The sequence below is a fragment of the Sinocyclocheilus rhinocerous genome, unplaced genomic scaffold, assembly GCF_001515625.1.
Source record: "Sinocyclocheilus rhinocerous isolate Xijiao unplaced genomic scaffold, SAMN03320098_v1.1 scaffold9525, whole genome shotgun sequence".
Classification (NCBI taxonomy): Eukaryota; Metazoa; Chordata; class Actinopteri; order Cypriniformes; family Cyprinidae; genus Sinocyclocheilus; species Sinocyclocheilus rhinocerous.
In genome coordinates this window covers 3,932-19,070 of record NW_015667042.1, presented here as the reverse complement: position 1 = coordinate 19,070, position 15,139 = coordinate 3,932, and the positions used below count along the sequence as shown (strand labels likewise).

Here is a 15,139-nt window from a genome sequence, read left to right as displayed (position 1 = left end):
ATTTTTAGAAGTAAAAAAAGAACAAATCAATGTATAATTTACAGAAAAAAAACTGTAAACTGTTATTCCCAGAATTCTCTGCATGACACTCCACATTTGAAAGTATTTTGTTTAAATAATCATGTTTCTTAATAGTTTTGTCATGTTTGTTATCAGTTATGTACATTTGGGTTTATATTGCATCTTCTGTTGTTTAATGAATGTTTAGGCTATTGCATTATTTAAGTGCCATGTGTGTTACCATGATGGTGTTTAGTGTTTGCGTGAATGACTCTGTGTGCCTTCTATATATTAGTATATAATTCAGCTCGTGGAAAAGTTACTTGTGATTAACTGATTCTTCATACTGCTGTCTCTTCTACCACCTGCATTATTATGGTTGTTGTCAGTTTATGTTAAAGATGCTAAACAGATTTTAGTAGCAGTGTGCGTTGTTGAATTTACTAGTTTATTATACTCATATTTTCTTGTTTGTAAATTACAGTTTTATACTGTAAAATTCACAGTTTGTTCTGAAAATGTTTTTACAGTTTTTCTGTATTTTTACAAAATTATTCTGGCAACCACAGCTGCCAAAATGATTTTGTAAAAACTAAAAAAAATTTTACAGTCATGTTTTTGTCTGTAATGTTGGATTTTGAAAAATACATATTTTTCTTTTGCCACTCCTACAATTGTTTCCAATTTTCAACAAAATCATAATCAAATACACACTAGGGCACAGATGTTCTTCTAAAGGGATCATTTTAATGTAAAAAAAAAAAACATGCATGTGTGATCAATAATTTTGCATCTGAACATCACATGTCAGTTTATGTCTTATCTACTTCATTTCTAAATTAGCTTAGGCTGATGCATAACCTTGCCCTACATTTAAGTTAGAAGTAACTGCTGCATTTATAATTTCCACTTATATGGAATAATAGATAATAACATCACAACTTTCATTAAATTTAGGAGGTTCTTATAAGATATAGAACACAGTTTATTTCAATAGTTGTAAAAATTTTATTAATATTTTGTCATATTGTCCACAATATTATATGGTAAATTATTTAAGCATGCATGAACTAGCCGATAAAAGCATGTAGTTTAATAAGAGGAAGAATTGTTTATTGTGACGCATAACATGATAACCTGATATAAAAATGACATTCATTCAAAAATGAAGGTGCTTGAGTCAATGAAGCCATAAATACAGGACGATATGAGTATTTTGAAGGCCTTCTGAAAGCGAGAGTAGAAAAAACCATAGATCAATGGGTTACAAGTGGAGTTAAAATATCCGAACCAAACCAAAGCATCAAAGACACTGGCTGGAGTCACAAAATTAAGAAAAGAGTCGATGATAGTAGCAATAAAAATAGGCAGCCAGCAGAACAAAAAAACACCCATGACAATGGCCAGAGTTTTAGCTGCTTTTCTCTCTCTGTGAACAGAGCTTTGGCTCTTCAACCCTCCTGCTGCCATCACAGTCACTCTTTCTGACATAATCTTTGCATGTTTTTGTGCAACATAAAAGATTTTCATATACAGAGAGCTCATGATCGTCCCGGGAAAGAAAAATGTGAGAATTGGACATATAATACCCCACTGTTTGTTAAAAAACAAAACACAACTTCCCACACAATAAACCTGCAAGATGAACGACTCCAAGCTGATTTTGTTTACACCTGAAAACACAATAAAAAAACTGTAAAGAATTGAAAACAGCCATATGAAGGTAATACATACAGCTACAGTTTTGTTTGTGACCCTCATTCTGTATCTTAGAGGGTCACAAATGGCCATGTACCTGTCGACAGATATTAAACTGAGATGCAGTATTGAGGAGATACAGAAGCTCATGTCTAAACTAGAATGCACTTTACACACAAAATCTCCCAGATACCAGCAGCCTTCAACAGATCGCACCATGCTGTACGGCATGACCAAAGAGCCCAGCAGACAGTCGCTGGAAGCCAAAGAGCGAACGATCAGATGAGTTGGAGACTGAAGCTGTTTGAAGTGAGAGATGGAGATGATGATCAGCAGGTTCCCAAAAACTGTTGTGAGGATCATCAGCACCATTAAAACATACATCGCCACTTTAACAACAGTAAGACGATGCAGTTTCGGACAAGAGTTTGGCAGGAGTGGATAGCAGAGAAACATATTTTCAAAGTAAATATCAGTCTTATTTAAAGTCATCACATTTGCCCTGGATGCTAAAAAGATTTTCTTTGTAATCACAAAAAGGCAGAGAATTATAAATATAAGTACAGTTTGTTAAGGACCAATATCCAAAGAAAGATATACACATATATAGTGCATGCCCATCCAATCATAAATGGACTTAGCGTAGCTAAGATTTGTCCATATATACTCTCATATTCAGAGGAACCCACCCACACCTGTCAATTTAACTCATGGTTACAAAAACAACATGAAATCAGGAGATTAAAATAAATAAAAAAATTGGACACTATTCATTAAATGCGATATATACTGATGGAAAAAAAAACATCTGTGATATGAAATGTACATCTTTAAATAAATAATTTTCGGGCCCTTCTGTCCCTCTAGAATTATTATTATTATTATTATTATTATTAGACAATTACACAATTTTTTTAAATGACTGCACATACATTAAAATTCTGGCCGACACCAATAAAGCAATAATTATTTATATGTTATGGCTGAAAACCAATAAGTGCTCAATATTAAAATTCTATACTATTTTGTCTAAACAAAAGTTGTTTTCAATTCTACAAGTGAATTAAGGCATCACAGCATTATAAACTACAGTAGGAAAATGCGTATTCAGAAGTTTCATTTAACAGTGTTATTAAATTATTAGTGTTTTTAGTGTTAGATAATAGAAAAAGCTATTTAAATTTAAAAATAGAGGAATGCACTTCACACACCCCTTTTGAAATATTCAATCTATAAAACTTAAAACCTTCAAACTTTTAATGTCTTTAAATTGCTTTTAAAAGTATTTAAACTATATAACTACAACTACAGTAAATGCAATTTCTGCACTGACCTGAGTATTTCTTATCTTTTAGAAGAGGTTCTTTTTAACACTTATTATATGTTTAAAACCAATTCCAGAGATTTTTGCACAGTAAATGTCTATCTGGGCCTCCACCGCAGGCTCTCAAAACTACAGCTGTCAGTCACACACACCTCATTAATGTCTTGGAGCCATGAGACTTGTTATCATACTCCATTTTATCAGAGTGACTCTCAAAGCAGTCAGACTAATCAAAGGTGTTAATACCAGCGCTCACCTGCTAGCACTTATGCCGCGCATAAAGCTCATTAGCTGTGTCCTGTCACATTATTATCACAGCCAACCTGTTTACCTATAATGCCCTACAGAGCTTAGCTTTTGTCATTAATGAGACATACAGGAAAACAAACTTTAACTTCTTTGTGCTTCAGTCTAATCACATAGCCCTACAATATGAGAGAATAATGGGAATAATTTCACTTTGGCTTTTCAAAAGACCATAAACGTGAAGAACAAGGACACACCTGATTTGAACTGACTGAATGATTTGAGTTTCTAATGAATTTTTTCGCAAATATTTCATGATAACATTTCATGTTTTAAATTATATGACAATGAATTTAATTCACATTAAGATACCTTTGCTTCATGTCAGTTTTGTCACATAGACACACATTCATAGGGCCTAAAAGGGCCCCATTCACACACTCTTCTGTAGTGATGTTTTTCTTTTGTTTTGTTTTTTTGGTTAACAAAGGTTCCCATGAGACTTGTTACAACCACTCTGTTTTAATGACTTTCAAACATGCCTAAAAATCCAAACATGTGAAGTTGCATCATTAACACTGTCACTCATTAGGATGAACACAACAACAGCCTCTTCAGCACTAATAACCCATCAGGTGCAGCCTGTTTACCCATAATCACCCACTGATCTTTATGACAGGTGTGATATGAAATGTCAAAGACAAACAGCACATATCAGTGCTTTAATCCAAACTTTTGTGTCCAACAGCGCATTAAATAAGTAAAATGAAAGAATTCAGTAATTAAGAGACAAAAAAAAATCATGCATATCAGATGGCCCAGGACCCTAAAAACAACATAAACAGCATGAAATAATAAATAACTGCATGTATTAATTTACATAAATATTTAGAGTTAAGTGTGGATTATTATAAATCATCAGTATAAATGTTTTTAAGTTAGTTATGAGCTAGTGATGAAAAGTCCGATTCATTTTCCACGAACCGGTTCTTTTCGGACATTAAGCAATGACGTCAACACATTTCTTTTCTCACAACTCAGTGCCATGTTGTATTAATGAGCAAGTGAGTCAAAGCGAAACGCACACCTGTAGAGTTGCAAGTTGAAGGAAAAATTGAAAGAGAACAACTGCACACTCACTTAAGCATAGGCTATTTATTAACCAACGTTTCGGCTAGTAGCCTTTCTCGAGGTATTAATGAAACATTCCAATAAAGTCATTTGTGAAACATTCAAATAAATTTTTTTTTGTGTGAATGCATATAGCTGATTATTGCCTTTCATTCACTTAAAGGGGTCATATGACATTACTAAAAAGATCCAGTGTGTTTTGATTGGCCAAATACCTCAAATGTGTGACGGAAATGTTACACCCCTTACCAGGTTCAGGAAAATTTCCTCCGTAAAATGCGCTGCACATACTCAAATATTTGGGTTGTACTGTTCTGGAACACTGTTGTAAATAAAACGTAACCACTGATTTCTAGTTGTGTCCTCTTTTGGAAGGCCAAACAAAGTAGTTTGGCTTTCGCAACGAAACACACAGTTTACACACAAAATCTCCCAGATACCAGCAGCCTTCAACAGATCGCACCATGCTGTACGGCATGACCAAAGAGCCCAGCAGACAGTCGCTGGAAGCCAAAGAGCGAACGATCAGATGAGTTGGAGACTGAAGCTGTTTGAAGTGAGAGATGGAGATGATGATCAGCAGGTTCCCAAAAACTGTTGTGAGGATCATCAGCACCATTAAAACATACATCGCCACTTTAACAACAGTAAGACGATGCAGTTTCGGACAAGAGTTTGGCAGGAGTGGATAGCAGAGAAACATATTTTCAAAGTAAATATCAGTCTTATTTAAAGTCATCACATTTGCCCTGGATGCTAAAAAGATTTTCTTTGTAATCACAAAAAGGCAGAGAATTATAAATATAAGTACAGTTTGTTAAGGACCAATATCCAAAGAAAGATATACACATATATAGTGCATGCCCAACCAATCATAAATGGACTTAGCGTAGCTAAGATTTGTCCATATATACTCTCATATTCAGAGGAACCCACCCACACCTGTCAATTTAACTCATGGTTACAAAAACATGAAATCAGGAGATTAAAATTTAAAAAAAAATTGGACACTATTCATTAAATGCGATATATACTGATGGAAAAAAAACATCTGTGATATGAAATGTACATCTTTAAATAAATAATTTTCGGGCCCTTCTGTCCCTCTAGAATTATTATTATTATTATTATTATTATTAGACAATTACACAATTTTTTTAAATGACTGCACATACATTAAAATTCTGGCCGACACCAATAAGGCAATAATTATTTATATGTTATGGCTGAAAACCAATAAGTGCTCAATATTAAAATTCTATACTATTTTGTCTAAACAAAAGTTGTTTTCAATTCTACAAGTGAATTAAGGCATCACAGCATTATAAACTACAGTAGGAAAATGCGTATTCAGAAGTTTCATTTAACAGTGTTATTAAATTATTAGTGTTTTTAGTGTTAGATAATAGAAAAAGCTATTTAAATTTAAAAATAGAGGAATGCACTTCACACACCCCTTTTGAAATATTCAATCTATAAAACTTAAAACCTTCAAACTTTTAATGTCTTTAAATTGCTTTTAAAAGTATTTAAACTATATAACTACAACTACAGTAAATGCAATTTCTGCACTGACCTGAGTATTTCTTATCTTTTAGAAGAGGTTCTTTTTAACACTTATTATATGTTTAAAACCAATTCCAGAGATTTTTGCACAGTAAATGTCTATCTGGGCCTCCACCGCAGGCTCTCAAAACTACAGCTGTCAGTCACACACACCTCATTAATGTCTTGGAGCCATGAGACTTGTTATCATACTCCATTTTATCAGAGTGACTCTCAAAGCAGTCAGACTAATCAAAGGTGTTAATACCAGCGCTCACCTGCTAGCACTTATGCCGCGCATAAAGCTCATTAGCTGTGTCCTGTCACATTATTATCACAGCCAACCTGTTTACCTATAATGCCCTACAGAGCTTAGCTTTTGTCATTAATGAGACAGACAGGAAAACAAACTTTAACTTCTTTGTGCTTCAGTCTAATCACATAGCCCTACAATATGAGAGAATAATGGGAATAATTTCACTTTGGCTTTTCAAAAGACCATAAACGTGAAGAACAAGGACACACCTGATTTGAACTGACTGAATGATTTGAGTTTCTAATGAATTTTTTCGCAAATATTTCATGATAACATTTCGTGTTTTAAATTATATGACAATGAATTTAATTCACATTAAGATACCTTTGCTTCATGTCAGTTTTGTCACATAGACACACATTCATAGGGCCTAAAAGGGCCCCATTCACACACTCTTCTGTAGTGATGTTTTTCTTTTGTTTTGTTTTTTGGTTAACAAAGGTTCCCATGAGACTTGTTACAACCACTCTGTTTTAATGACTTTCAAACATGCCTCAAAATCCAAACGTGTGAAGTCGCATCATTAACACTGTCACTCATTAGGATGAACACAACAACAGCCTCTTCAGCACTAATAACCCATCAGGTGCAGCCTGTTTACCCATAATCACCCACTGATCTTTATGACAGGTCTGATATGAAATGTCATACAAAAGACAAACAGCACATATCAGTGCTTTAATCCAAACTTTTGTGTCCAACAGCGCATTAAATAAGTAAAATGAAAGAATTCAGTAATTAAGAGACAAAAAAAAATCATGCATATCAGATGGCCCAGGACCCTAAAAACAACATAAACAGCATGAAATAATAAATAACTGCATGTATTAATTTACATAAATATTTAGAGTTAAGTGTGGATTATTATAAATCATCAGTATAAATGTTTTTAAGTTAGTTATGAGCTAGTGATGAAAAGTCCGATTCATTTTCCACGAACCGGTTCTTTTCGGACATTAAGCAATGACGTCAACACATTTCTTTTCTCACAACTCAGTGCCATGTTGTATTAATGAGCAAGTGAGTCAAAGCGAAACGCACACCTGTAGAGTTGCAAGTTGAAGGAAAAATTGAAAGAGAACAACTGCACACTCACTTAAGCATAGGCTATTTATTAACCAACGTTTCGGCTAGTAGCCTTTCTCGAGGTATTAATGAAACATTCCAATAAAGTCATTTGTGAAACATTCAAATAACATTTTTTTTGTGTGAATGCATATAGCTGATTATTGCCTTTCATTCACTTAAAGGGGTCATATGACATTACTAAAAAGATCCAGTGTGTTTTGATTGGCCAAATACCTCAAATGTGTGACGGAAATGTTACACCCCTTACCAGGTTCAGGAAAATTTCCTCCGTAAAATGCGCGGCACATACTCAAATATTTGGGTTGTACTGTTCTGGAACACACACAGCGTCTCCATGACATGGCGGCGGCAACAATACTACAGCGAGAATAAAAGTTACGCCTTCTTTCTTTGCATATACATTTGGACGGTGTTATGCAAATCTTCCCACACAGTGACATAAATATGTGGGGGCGTGTTTGAACGAGGTGTTTTAGGAAGGCATGGCTGAATTTTGGTTGCATTTACACAGTTCTGACCAGCAGATCAATCATTTAGTGAAGCAATTGGTCTAACTGGCCAATAGTATGTTATGCTATTCCGAATTAGGCCTTAGTTATGAGTAGTGTTGCTTTCGTCAATGAAAATTAGGACTAAATATCGTCGTCAACAAACCTTTATCCTTCAATTTTCATTGACTAAAACTAGACTAAATGTCATCAGTTTTCGTCGACTAAAACTAGACTAAAATGCTCAGACTTTTAGTTGACTAAAACTTGACTAGACTAAAAAGAGTATGAACGTGACTAAAACTAATAAAAACTAAAATGACAGTTTCACACAAAGACTAGACTAAAACTAAAATTAAAACAGGCCGCCAAAAACAACACTAGTTATGAGTATAACTGTTTTCTGCTGCTATTGTTTTTAAATATTTCCCCAGTTACTATAATCCTCACAGCTTTTCTGAACCAAGAATGCATGAATGCATAAATGAAAGGGTTTAAGGTGGAATTGACATAGCCAAACCAAACAAGCGCATCAATCAACATTGGGGGTGTTGTGTAGCCAATAAAAGGATTCATGATGTTACAGAGGAAAAAAGAAGTCCAACAAACCAGGAAAACTCCAACCACGATAGCAATCGTTATTGTGGCCTTCTGTGCCCGACAATGCGTGCCTTCCGATGGATAAACTCTCCTCAGCTGGTTCAGCTGAAGACTAATAGATCTCGCTTGGTTTCGGGCAACCATGTAGATTCTAGAATAAATGCCAATAATGATGAGACCAGGAACGTAGAAAGAAAAAAGGGAGGTGACCACCGCCGGACCATGACTAAAGAAGACGTGGCACCCTCCCACACAGTGTACGTGTGTTTCGTAGAAGTCCCTGTCACCATGAAGGTGGAGTTCGAGGTAGGTACTCATGTAAGAGAATACGACAGGGATCAACCAGCTGATAGAGATCATTAACAGCACTGTTGGAAAACCGAAGCGATAATGATACGTTAATGGGCTGCACACAGCACAACAACGTTCGGCAGACACACTCACGAGGTGGAAAATCGAAGCGGTGCTGAGAGTCATGTCAATGCATGTGTGTAACTTACATAAGAAATCACCAAAGTACCAACAGTCCTGCATAGAACGGACGGCACTCAACGGCATGACAAACAGCCCAAGGAGAAAGTCACACAGGGCGAGAGACAGAATCAGCTGGTTTGTTGGTGTGTGGAGTTGCTTGAAATGTCCAATGGAGATGATGACCAGTAGATTCCCAATGAAGGTCACAATGGTGGTCAACATCATGGCGATGAGCATCAGAACGTGGATGCCGTACGGTCGTACATATTTCCCACAGGATCCATTCAAAGCCTCATAACAAAGATCCATTTTAGTGTTTGATAGCCCATTCACCTCGATCCGATGATGAAGCTGAAGCAGAAATTCATGAAAACAAGCCTTGTGGAAAATGATAGGTTGGTTTTAGCCTGTTTGGTTCTGCTGATTTCTTTACCATCTACATTGCAAAACAGCTATAAATAAAGTTGTAGTTTCAATTAAGCAGCATTCCAGAAAAACAGACTTCCTCCCAAGGGAGAAATACATTTTCCTAAATTTTCCATTTAAGGAATTCCAATGGAAGGAGCTACTATAAATATTAGTCTCTCAAAGCAACAACTTTTCCCATAATAGAAATACTCCTTTCCTACAGAAAGTCCTGGCCTGTCCCAGATCTGTTACCAAATAAAACCAATATTAATTTTTTCCACCAGCTTTACAGCTAAAGGGGCAAAGTCCAATCAATCTGTCTATATATTTATCCATGAGTCATTAAGAACAGCAGCTGTGACTTTGTTTGCACACATGGACTACAAGAGCAAATAGCTGCATGTTAAGAAATCAATATTATAGATCCATTCCAGTCTCACCATGAAAACACACTAACATGTGCATAACATGGCCATTATAGACTGGAAGCTATGCTTGTCTTTTTGTCTTTATATCCACACTTGGAAAAGTGTAGCAGAACACCATGCTGCCACAGAGAATTATGGGAAATGTAGTCCAAATGTCACCTCGTACCAGCAAAATTAGTTTAGGTTTTTTTTTCCAGCAAAATGGTTTTCTGCCATGCTTTAATGGCTATTCTTCATCAACATTACACCAAATGTGTAAGTGCTAAATTGTACAGTCAACATTCACAATAAATAGGCTACCTAATTATGACCAATAACAATTAGCTCAATGATTTTTCCTTTGAAACGCCCCCAAGCCAAGGCCTGAAAAAAAAAAATCTAACTTTGTCAATCTTCATTACATTGTGGCTACCAGATGCTTCGCCAGTGAACAATTTGCTCTGAAAAGCATCAAATGCATTTTCCACCATTTCTAGGGGTTCAAAAATTTGTCACATGGCATTTACAACTCAAAACAAATAAGATCAGCCTGCAATAAAGTGAAGTCATGACAAAGTTGACGCTCTGATGGCACCACAATAAGACAAGTCTCAAAAGACACTGAACATTTTTTAAAATATTTAAAATATTTAAATAAATATCCATTTTATGCTAAGGGCCTTCAGCATGGACTAACTGGACAACCAGCCAAACTGACCACTAGATACACATACAGTTTACTCTTAAACATCTTGAGACACAAAAGCCAATCAGGAATTCTTTGTAATCACATGACAACAAAAGGCCCTTTTTATTGGCTCAGAAAGATACACCCTCTGTGTGAAAGTATTCAAAAGGCTACAAAATACAGATGTTCCATCATCCGCTCAGGACGCACAAAGACTTTCTGCGGTAAGATTACAACAAACAACACAAATATGACACTCACTTATCAAATACTAACCTAATGTAAAATTAAGATGTTGAAGATATTAAATATATTAACTATGTGATATGAAATTGAACAATTTTTTTAAAGTAAATATTTGTTAAAAGTACTTTTTAAAAGTGTCTCAGTGGGTCTTCAATATTTTCTTTGTAATATTTAGAATTTCAAACTAAAACGTAGGGAAAAAAGCCTAATCAAGCTGTTTTCTCATTCTAGGTATTAAAGTGCCTGTACAATGAATCTGAGTCAACCGTGGACAGTAGAGTCTTTCGGTCTCTGTTTTGCATCCCTGAATGACTCATGCATAAAGACAGTATATTCTCCTGTCTTACGTGCTCCTCTCTACCTCCTCTTTACTATAACCATCATACTGATAGTGTTTGGCAACCTGTGGGTCATCTACACCATCTCCTCTTTCCAGCAGCTCCACACACCCACCAACTACCTGATCGTCTCAATGGCCGTATCCGACCTGCTCCTGGGCACTTTTGTCATGCCTCCCAGCATGACACACTCTTTGGAGACGTGCTGGTACTTTGGAGACTTTTTCTGCAAGTTTCACTCCGGCACTGATTTTACACTGTGTAACGCATCTGTTTTGCACCTCACATTTATTTCAATTGACCGTTATTATGCAGTTTGTCAGCCGCTCCAATATCACAGCAGAATGACCACTCGTGTGAGCGTATTCATGATCCTGGTCAGCTGGGGCTTCTCTGCCTTTTTCGGCTTTGGCATCATATTCTCAGAGCTGAAAATCGAAAGCCTAAAATCCGAGGAGGAGCACGTTGCTTGCAAGGGAGGGTGTTTAGCATTGCATGGAAGAGAAATCGGAGTGACATATTCGATTGTGTTTTACTTCCTCCCTATGTTTATAATTGTAAGTATTTACAGTAGGATTTTTGTTATAGCACAGAAACATGTTCGTGTTATTAATAACTACCCCGCAAGCTCATCATCAGTTACTAAAAAGGATCTGAAAGCCACTAAGACGCTTGCTATTGTCATTGGAGTTTTTATGTCTTGCTGGACACCTTATTTCATGTGTAACATCATAGATCCTATTGTTAACCATACAATACCAGCACTATTATATGAGGTGCTAATGTGGGTGGCTTATTTGAATGCAGTGTTTAACCCCTTGATTTATGCTTTCTTTTACAGCTGGTTCAGAGAAAAATCCAAACTTTTATATCAAAAACTATATAAATTGTGCTAGTGGGCCTATTATAAAATCTACAATGTCATTTCTTTTTTTCATTCTAAATGTACTCTGCTTATTTCACTAAAATGTTCTCTTCTCTAAAAATGTAACATTTAATGTTTCAGTAAGTGTGAGGGAAAACCATGTCATATTCATTGCATGTCAAGCTTTTATTTATAAAGTTTTTGAACCACATTGATATATATAAAAATTAACAATCATACATTTACGTTTGTAATATTTAGAATATTCGTGTGCTTATTCACTGTTATAAAACGTGTTTTGATAATTGTTGTGTGCTTTAAGGATATAAATTTCCCACTGCCGTTCTTTCAGCATTTTTTTTTCTTAAAGAATCTAAAGAATTTAAGACTTCTTGAGCATCTGTGTCTCATTAAAGTAGTGATGTATGACAAGCAAAACAGACATGCAATACATAAAATAAAACATTCTGTGTGTTTTCATTCCTTGAAGATCAACTGAGGCCTTTTGATTCATATATCCACCCACTCCAAACCTATCATTCCTTATCATATGCTGGCTATAAAACCATTTGTGGTATGGCACTTTCCCCACATTTTTTTTTTTTTGATACCACAGAAATTATATTCATGAATAATCATGAATAATCTTGCAAACAACATCACAATATTACTTTAAATTTAAGTATGATCTAATAAGTCAAAGTAAACAAACATAAACAGCCTAACAATGTTACTGAGATGTCTGATATGAGATTACATATGCTGAGGAAAATGTAATGCTGTGCTTTAATATATTTAAAACTGTGCCTGTATCAACAATTTGGCCTTCCTCAATTCTGAATCAACAAATCATTTCTAATATGAAATATAAGTACTGTTATTATTATTATTAATAACAAAATTTTAATATGCTGGAATACTTCATTTAATTAATACATTGAAATATATTGTATATGTTTTAAAGTTACTGTAACTCTCTCACTGTATTTAAAGTATAACGTTTGTCCTCATAAACCCATAACCGGCCTCCCAGTTAAAATCTAGTAATATTCTAGGACGAGCACAAGAGTTGGTTGTCATCCTGCAATGCCCCATAAAATAAATCAACAAGTAAAAAAATACTTATGTGCCTAATCATTGTAAGGATGCAAGAACGTCATGACAAAACCGATTGGCTAAACTATCCGGAGCTGTAGTCTATTATACTATAATGAAATATTTGTGATTTAAATGTTGCTTAAAAAACGAAATCTCTTAAATTCATGCTTTGAAAAGGAGCCAATGGAAGAAAAAGCTTTTTGCTGCTCGATTGTAGATACAACATCCACCAGCAGGGGCTAAAGGGGTCAGACTGAACCAAACAAACCTTGACCCCTTTGATCATGTTGTAAGTGTAGCTGACACAATATTTCACTCTGTGAAACACACACACAAAACACATACACACAAACACGTTGGGTTTCCATGTTTTATGGGGACATTGCATAGATGTAATTATTTTTATACTGCACAAACTGTATTTTCTGTCCCCTTAACCTAACCCTATACACCTAAACCTACCCCTCACACAAAACTTTCTGCATTTTTAGATCTTCAAAAAAACTTCACTCTGTATGATTTAAAAGCATGTTTCCTCATTGGCAGTGTAGGGCAAGTAACGCGTTACTGTAATTTGATAACTTTTTTAGTAACAGAGTAATTTAACGCGTTATAATTTTCAAAATAGTAATTAGAGTATAGTTACAAGCCAAGGTCTCTATACGTTACTGCTGCGTTACATTGCTGACAGAATGCAATGTTTTATAATCTAGAGATTGTAAAAAGGATGTAGCACACGCACTGTCGAGTCAAGTGCCAGTGGATTAGAGACCTGCTCCCGCGAGACCCGACGCAACAGAGTGCAGTGCGGGAGAAGATGGGCGAGTGCGGGTGGGTAGACACTCGTGTGTGTGCAGGATGCGGGAGAATAAAATGATTCACGGGACTCCCTCTGTAACAGGGCGAACGAGACGTGAGACTTGCGGATCCATCCGCAGCTATCACTAGGTGAGTGATAAACGCAGAACAATACTAGAGACTAACCAGAAACACGGAATGGCTCGGTAAAGCTGATAAATGCAGAACAATACTCGGCGACTTGAGCAGGATCTGAGTGGGTGTTATATAATGTAATAGCTTACAGGTGAGAGTGTGATTGGTTACAGCTGTCTGAAATCAGTGCAATGGATGATGGGAAATGTAGTCCGGAGTGACATGTAACAGTCTGTGTGGTGTGAGAATCAATATGATGAAGAGGCGACCTCTTGTGGCAGTCGGATTAAAGTCTATGGACAGAATTCATGACAGAGAAATCACGCTTTCTCCGGTTCTCTCTCACAGAGGCTCACTCGCGCACACACGCGGACAGAAACTTGTCGTCAACGCCGCTCTGCGAATTTATCATTTAAATAGTTTCGCAGCTGAAAAGCTACATGACATTTCTCAGTAGGGAGGTTCTTGAAGCAGTTTAACTTAAAGATTCGCTATTAGTAGACGCTGCTGCTGAACACTGCTGAGAGACGCACAGACGCAGGTATTCACACGCGCTTAATCTCTATCTCTCTCTCTCTCTCTCTCTCTCTCTCTAATAACTGCATTAGACTGCATTAATAACTGCATTAGCCTGCATATCAATGGCTCCAGCCTCTGTTATTAGCTCTAAAATGACGTTTTGGAATTTGCAATGGAAGGTTTGGGATGAGGTGCGTAAAAAATAGTTCACATTTCAGGATGGAAATATGTCAAATGTCTTGAAACAAATCATCTGAACAATGTCTTTATGTGTGGTTGTGACTCATGGCCTTTAAAATTATTAGAGAAATAACTCCCGAAGTGGCACGCCATGCCTGTTAAAGGTGGGGTAAGCGATTTCTGGTAGCCAATGTTGACATTTGAAATCACCAAAACAAACACGCCCCTACCCCAAAAGGGTCTCGCCCCTATTTTGATAGCTCCCTTTAGCTTCGACACATACATACGCAAACCAGGCAACGATTAGTTCTGTGAAACAAAGCAAAACCAATGTTACACCATACACCAGAAGCAAGTGGCGCGGCGCGACAAAATACTATAGAACTCATAATCAGTGATGTTGTCTACACCATAGATATATATACATATCTATATGGTCTACACTGGATGCGGCATGACACGACAAATCCCTGACAGAAAACTGCTGCTGCATTCTATTTATGACGTATTGACAAATTTCAAATGATTTTCAACGGTCACTTTGTC

The 15,139-nt window shown here is 36.1% G+C and overlaps 3 protein-coding genes across 3 annotated transcripts; 1 reads left to right on the top strand and 2 right to left on the bottom strand.

The window, feature by feature from the left end:
- Nucleotides 1–1,127: 1,127 nt before the first annotated feature.
- On the bottom strand, nt 1,128–2,190 carry taar12i (trace amine associated receptor 12i). Its single transcript, XM_016544990.1, has one exon. The coding sequence runs from the start codon at nt 2,188–2,190 to the stop codon at nt 1,156–1,158; it is 1,035 nt and encodes a 344-aa protein (XP_016400476.1). The 3' UTR covers nt 1,128–1,155.
- A 6,031-nt stretch (nt 2,191–8,221) lies between these two features.
- On the bottom strand, nt 8,222–9,220 carry taar1b (trace amine associated receptor 1b). The gene has a single exon (XM_016544991.1). It carries the CDS (start codon nt 9,218–9,220, stop codon nt 8,222–8,224), a length of 999 nt encoding a protein of 332 aa, XP_016400477.1.
- Nucleotides 9,221–10,910: 1,690 nt separating this feature from the next.
- On the top strand, nt 10,911–11,894 carry taar11 (trace amine-associated receptor 11). Its single transcript, XM_016544988.1, has one exon. It carries the CDS (start codon nt 10,911–10,913, stop codon nt 11,892–11,894), a length of 984 nt encoding a protein of 327 aa, XP_016400474.1.
- The last annotated feature ends 3,245 nt before the right edge of the window (nt 11,895–15,139 follow it).

Coding starts and splice junctions, on each gene's coding strand:
- taar12i (XM_016544990.1), bottom strand. CDS start 2,190: ATGACTTTAAATAAGACTGATATTTACTTTGAAAATATGTTTCTCTGC.
- taar1b (XM_016544991.1), bottom strand. CDS start 9,220: ATGGATCTTTGTTATGAGGCTTTGAATGGATCCTGTGGGAAATATGTA.
- taar11 (XM_016544988.1), top strand. CDS start 10,911: ATGAATCTGAGTCAACCGTGGACAGTAGAGTCTTTCGGTCTCTGTTTT.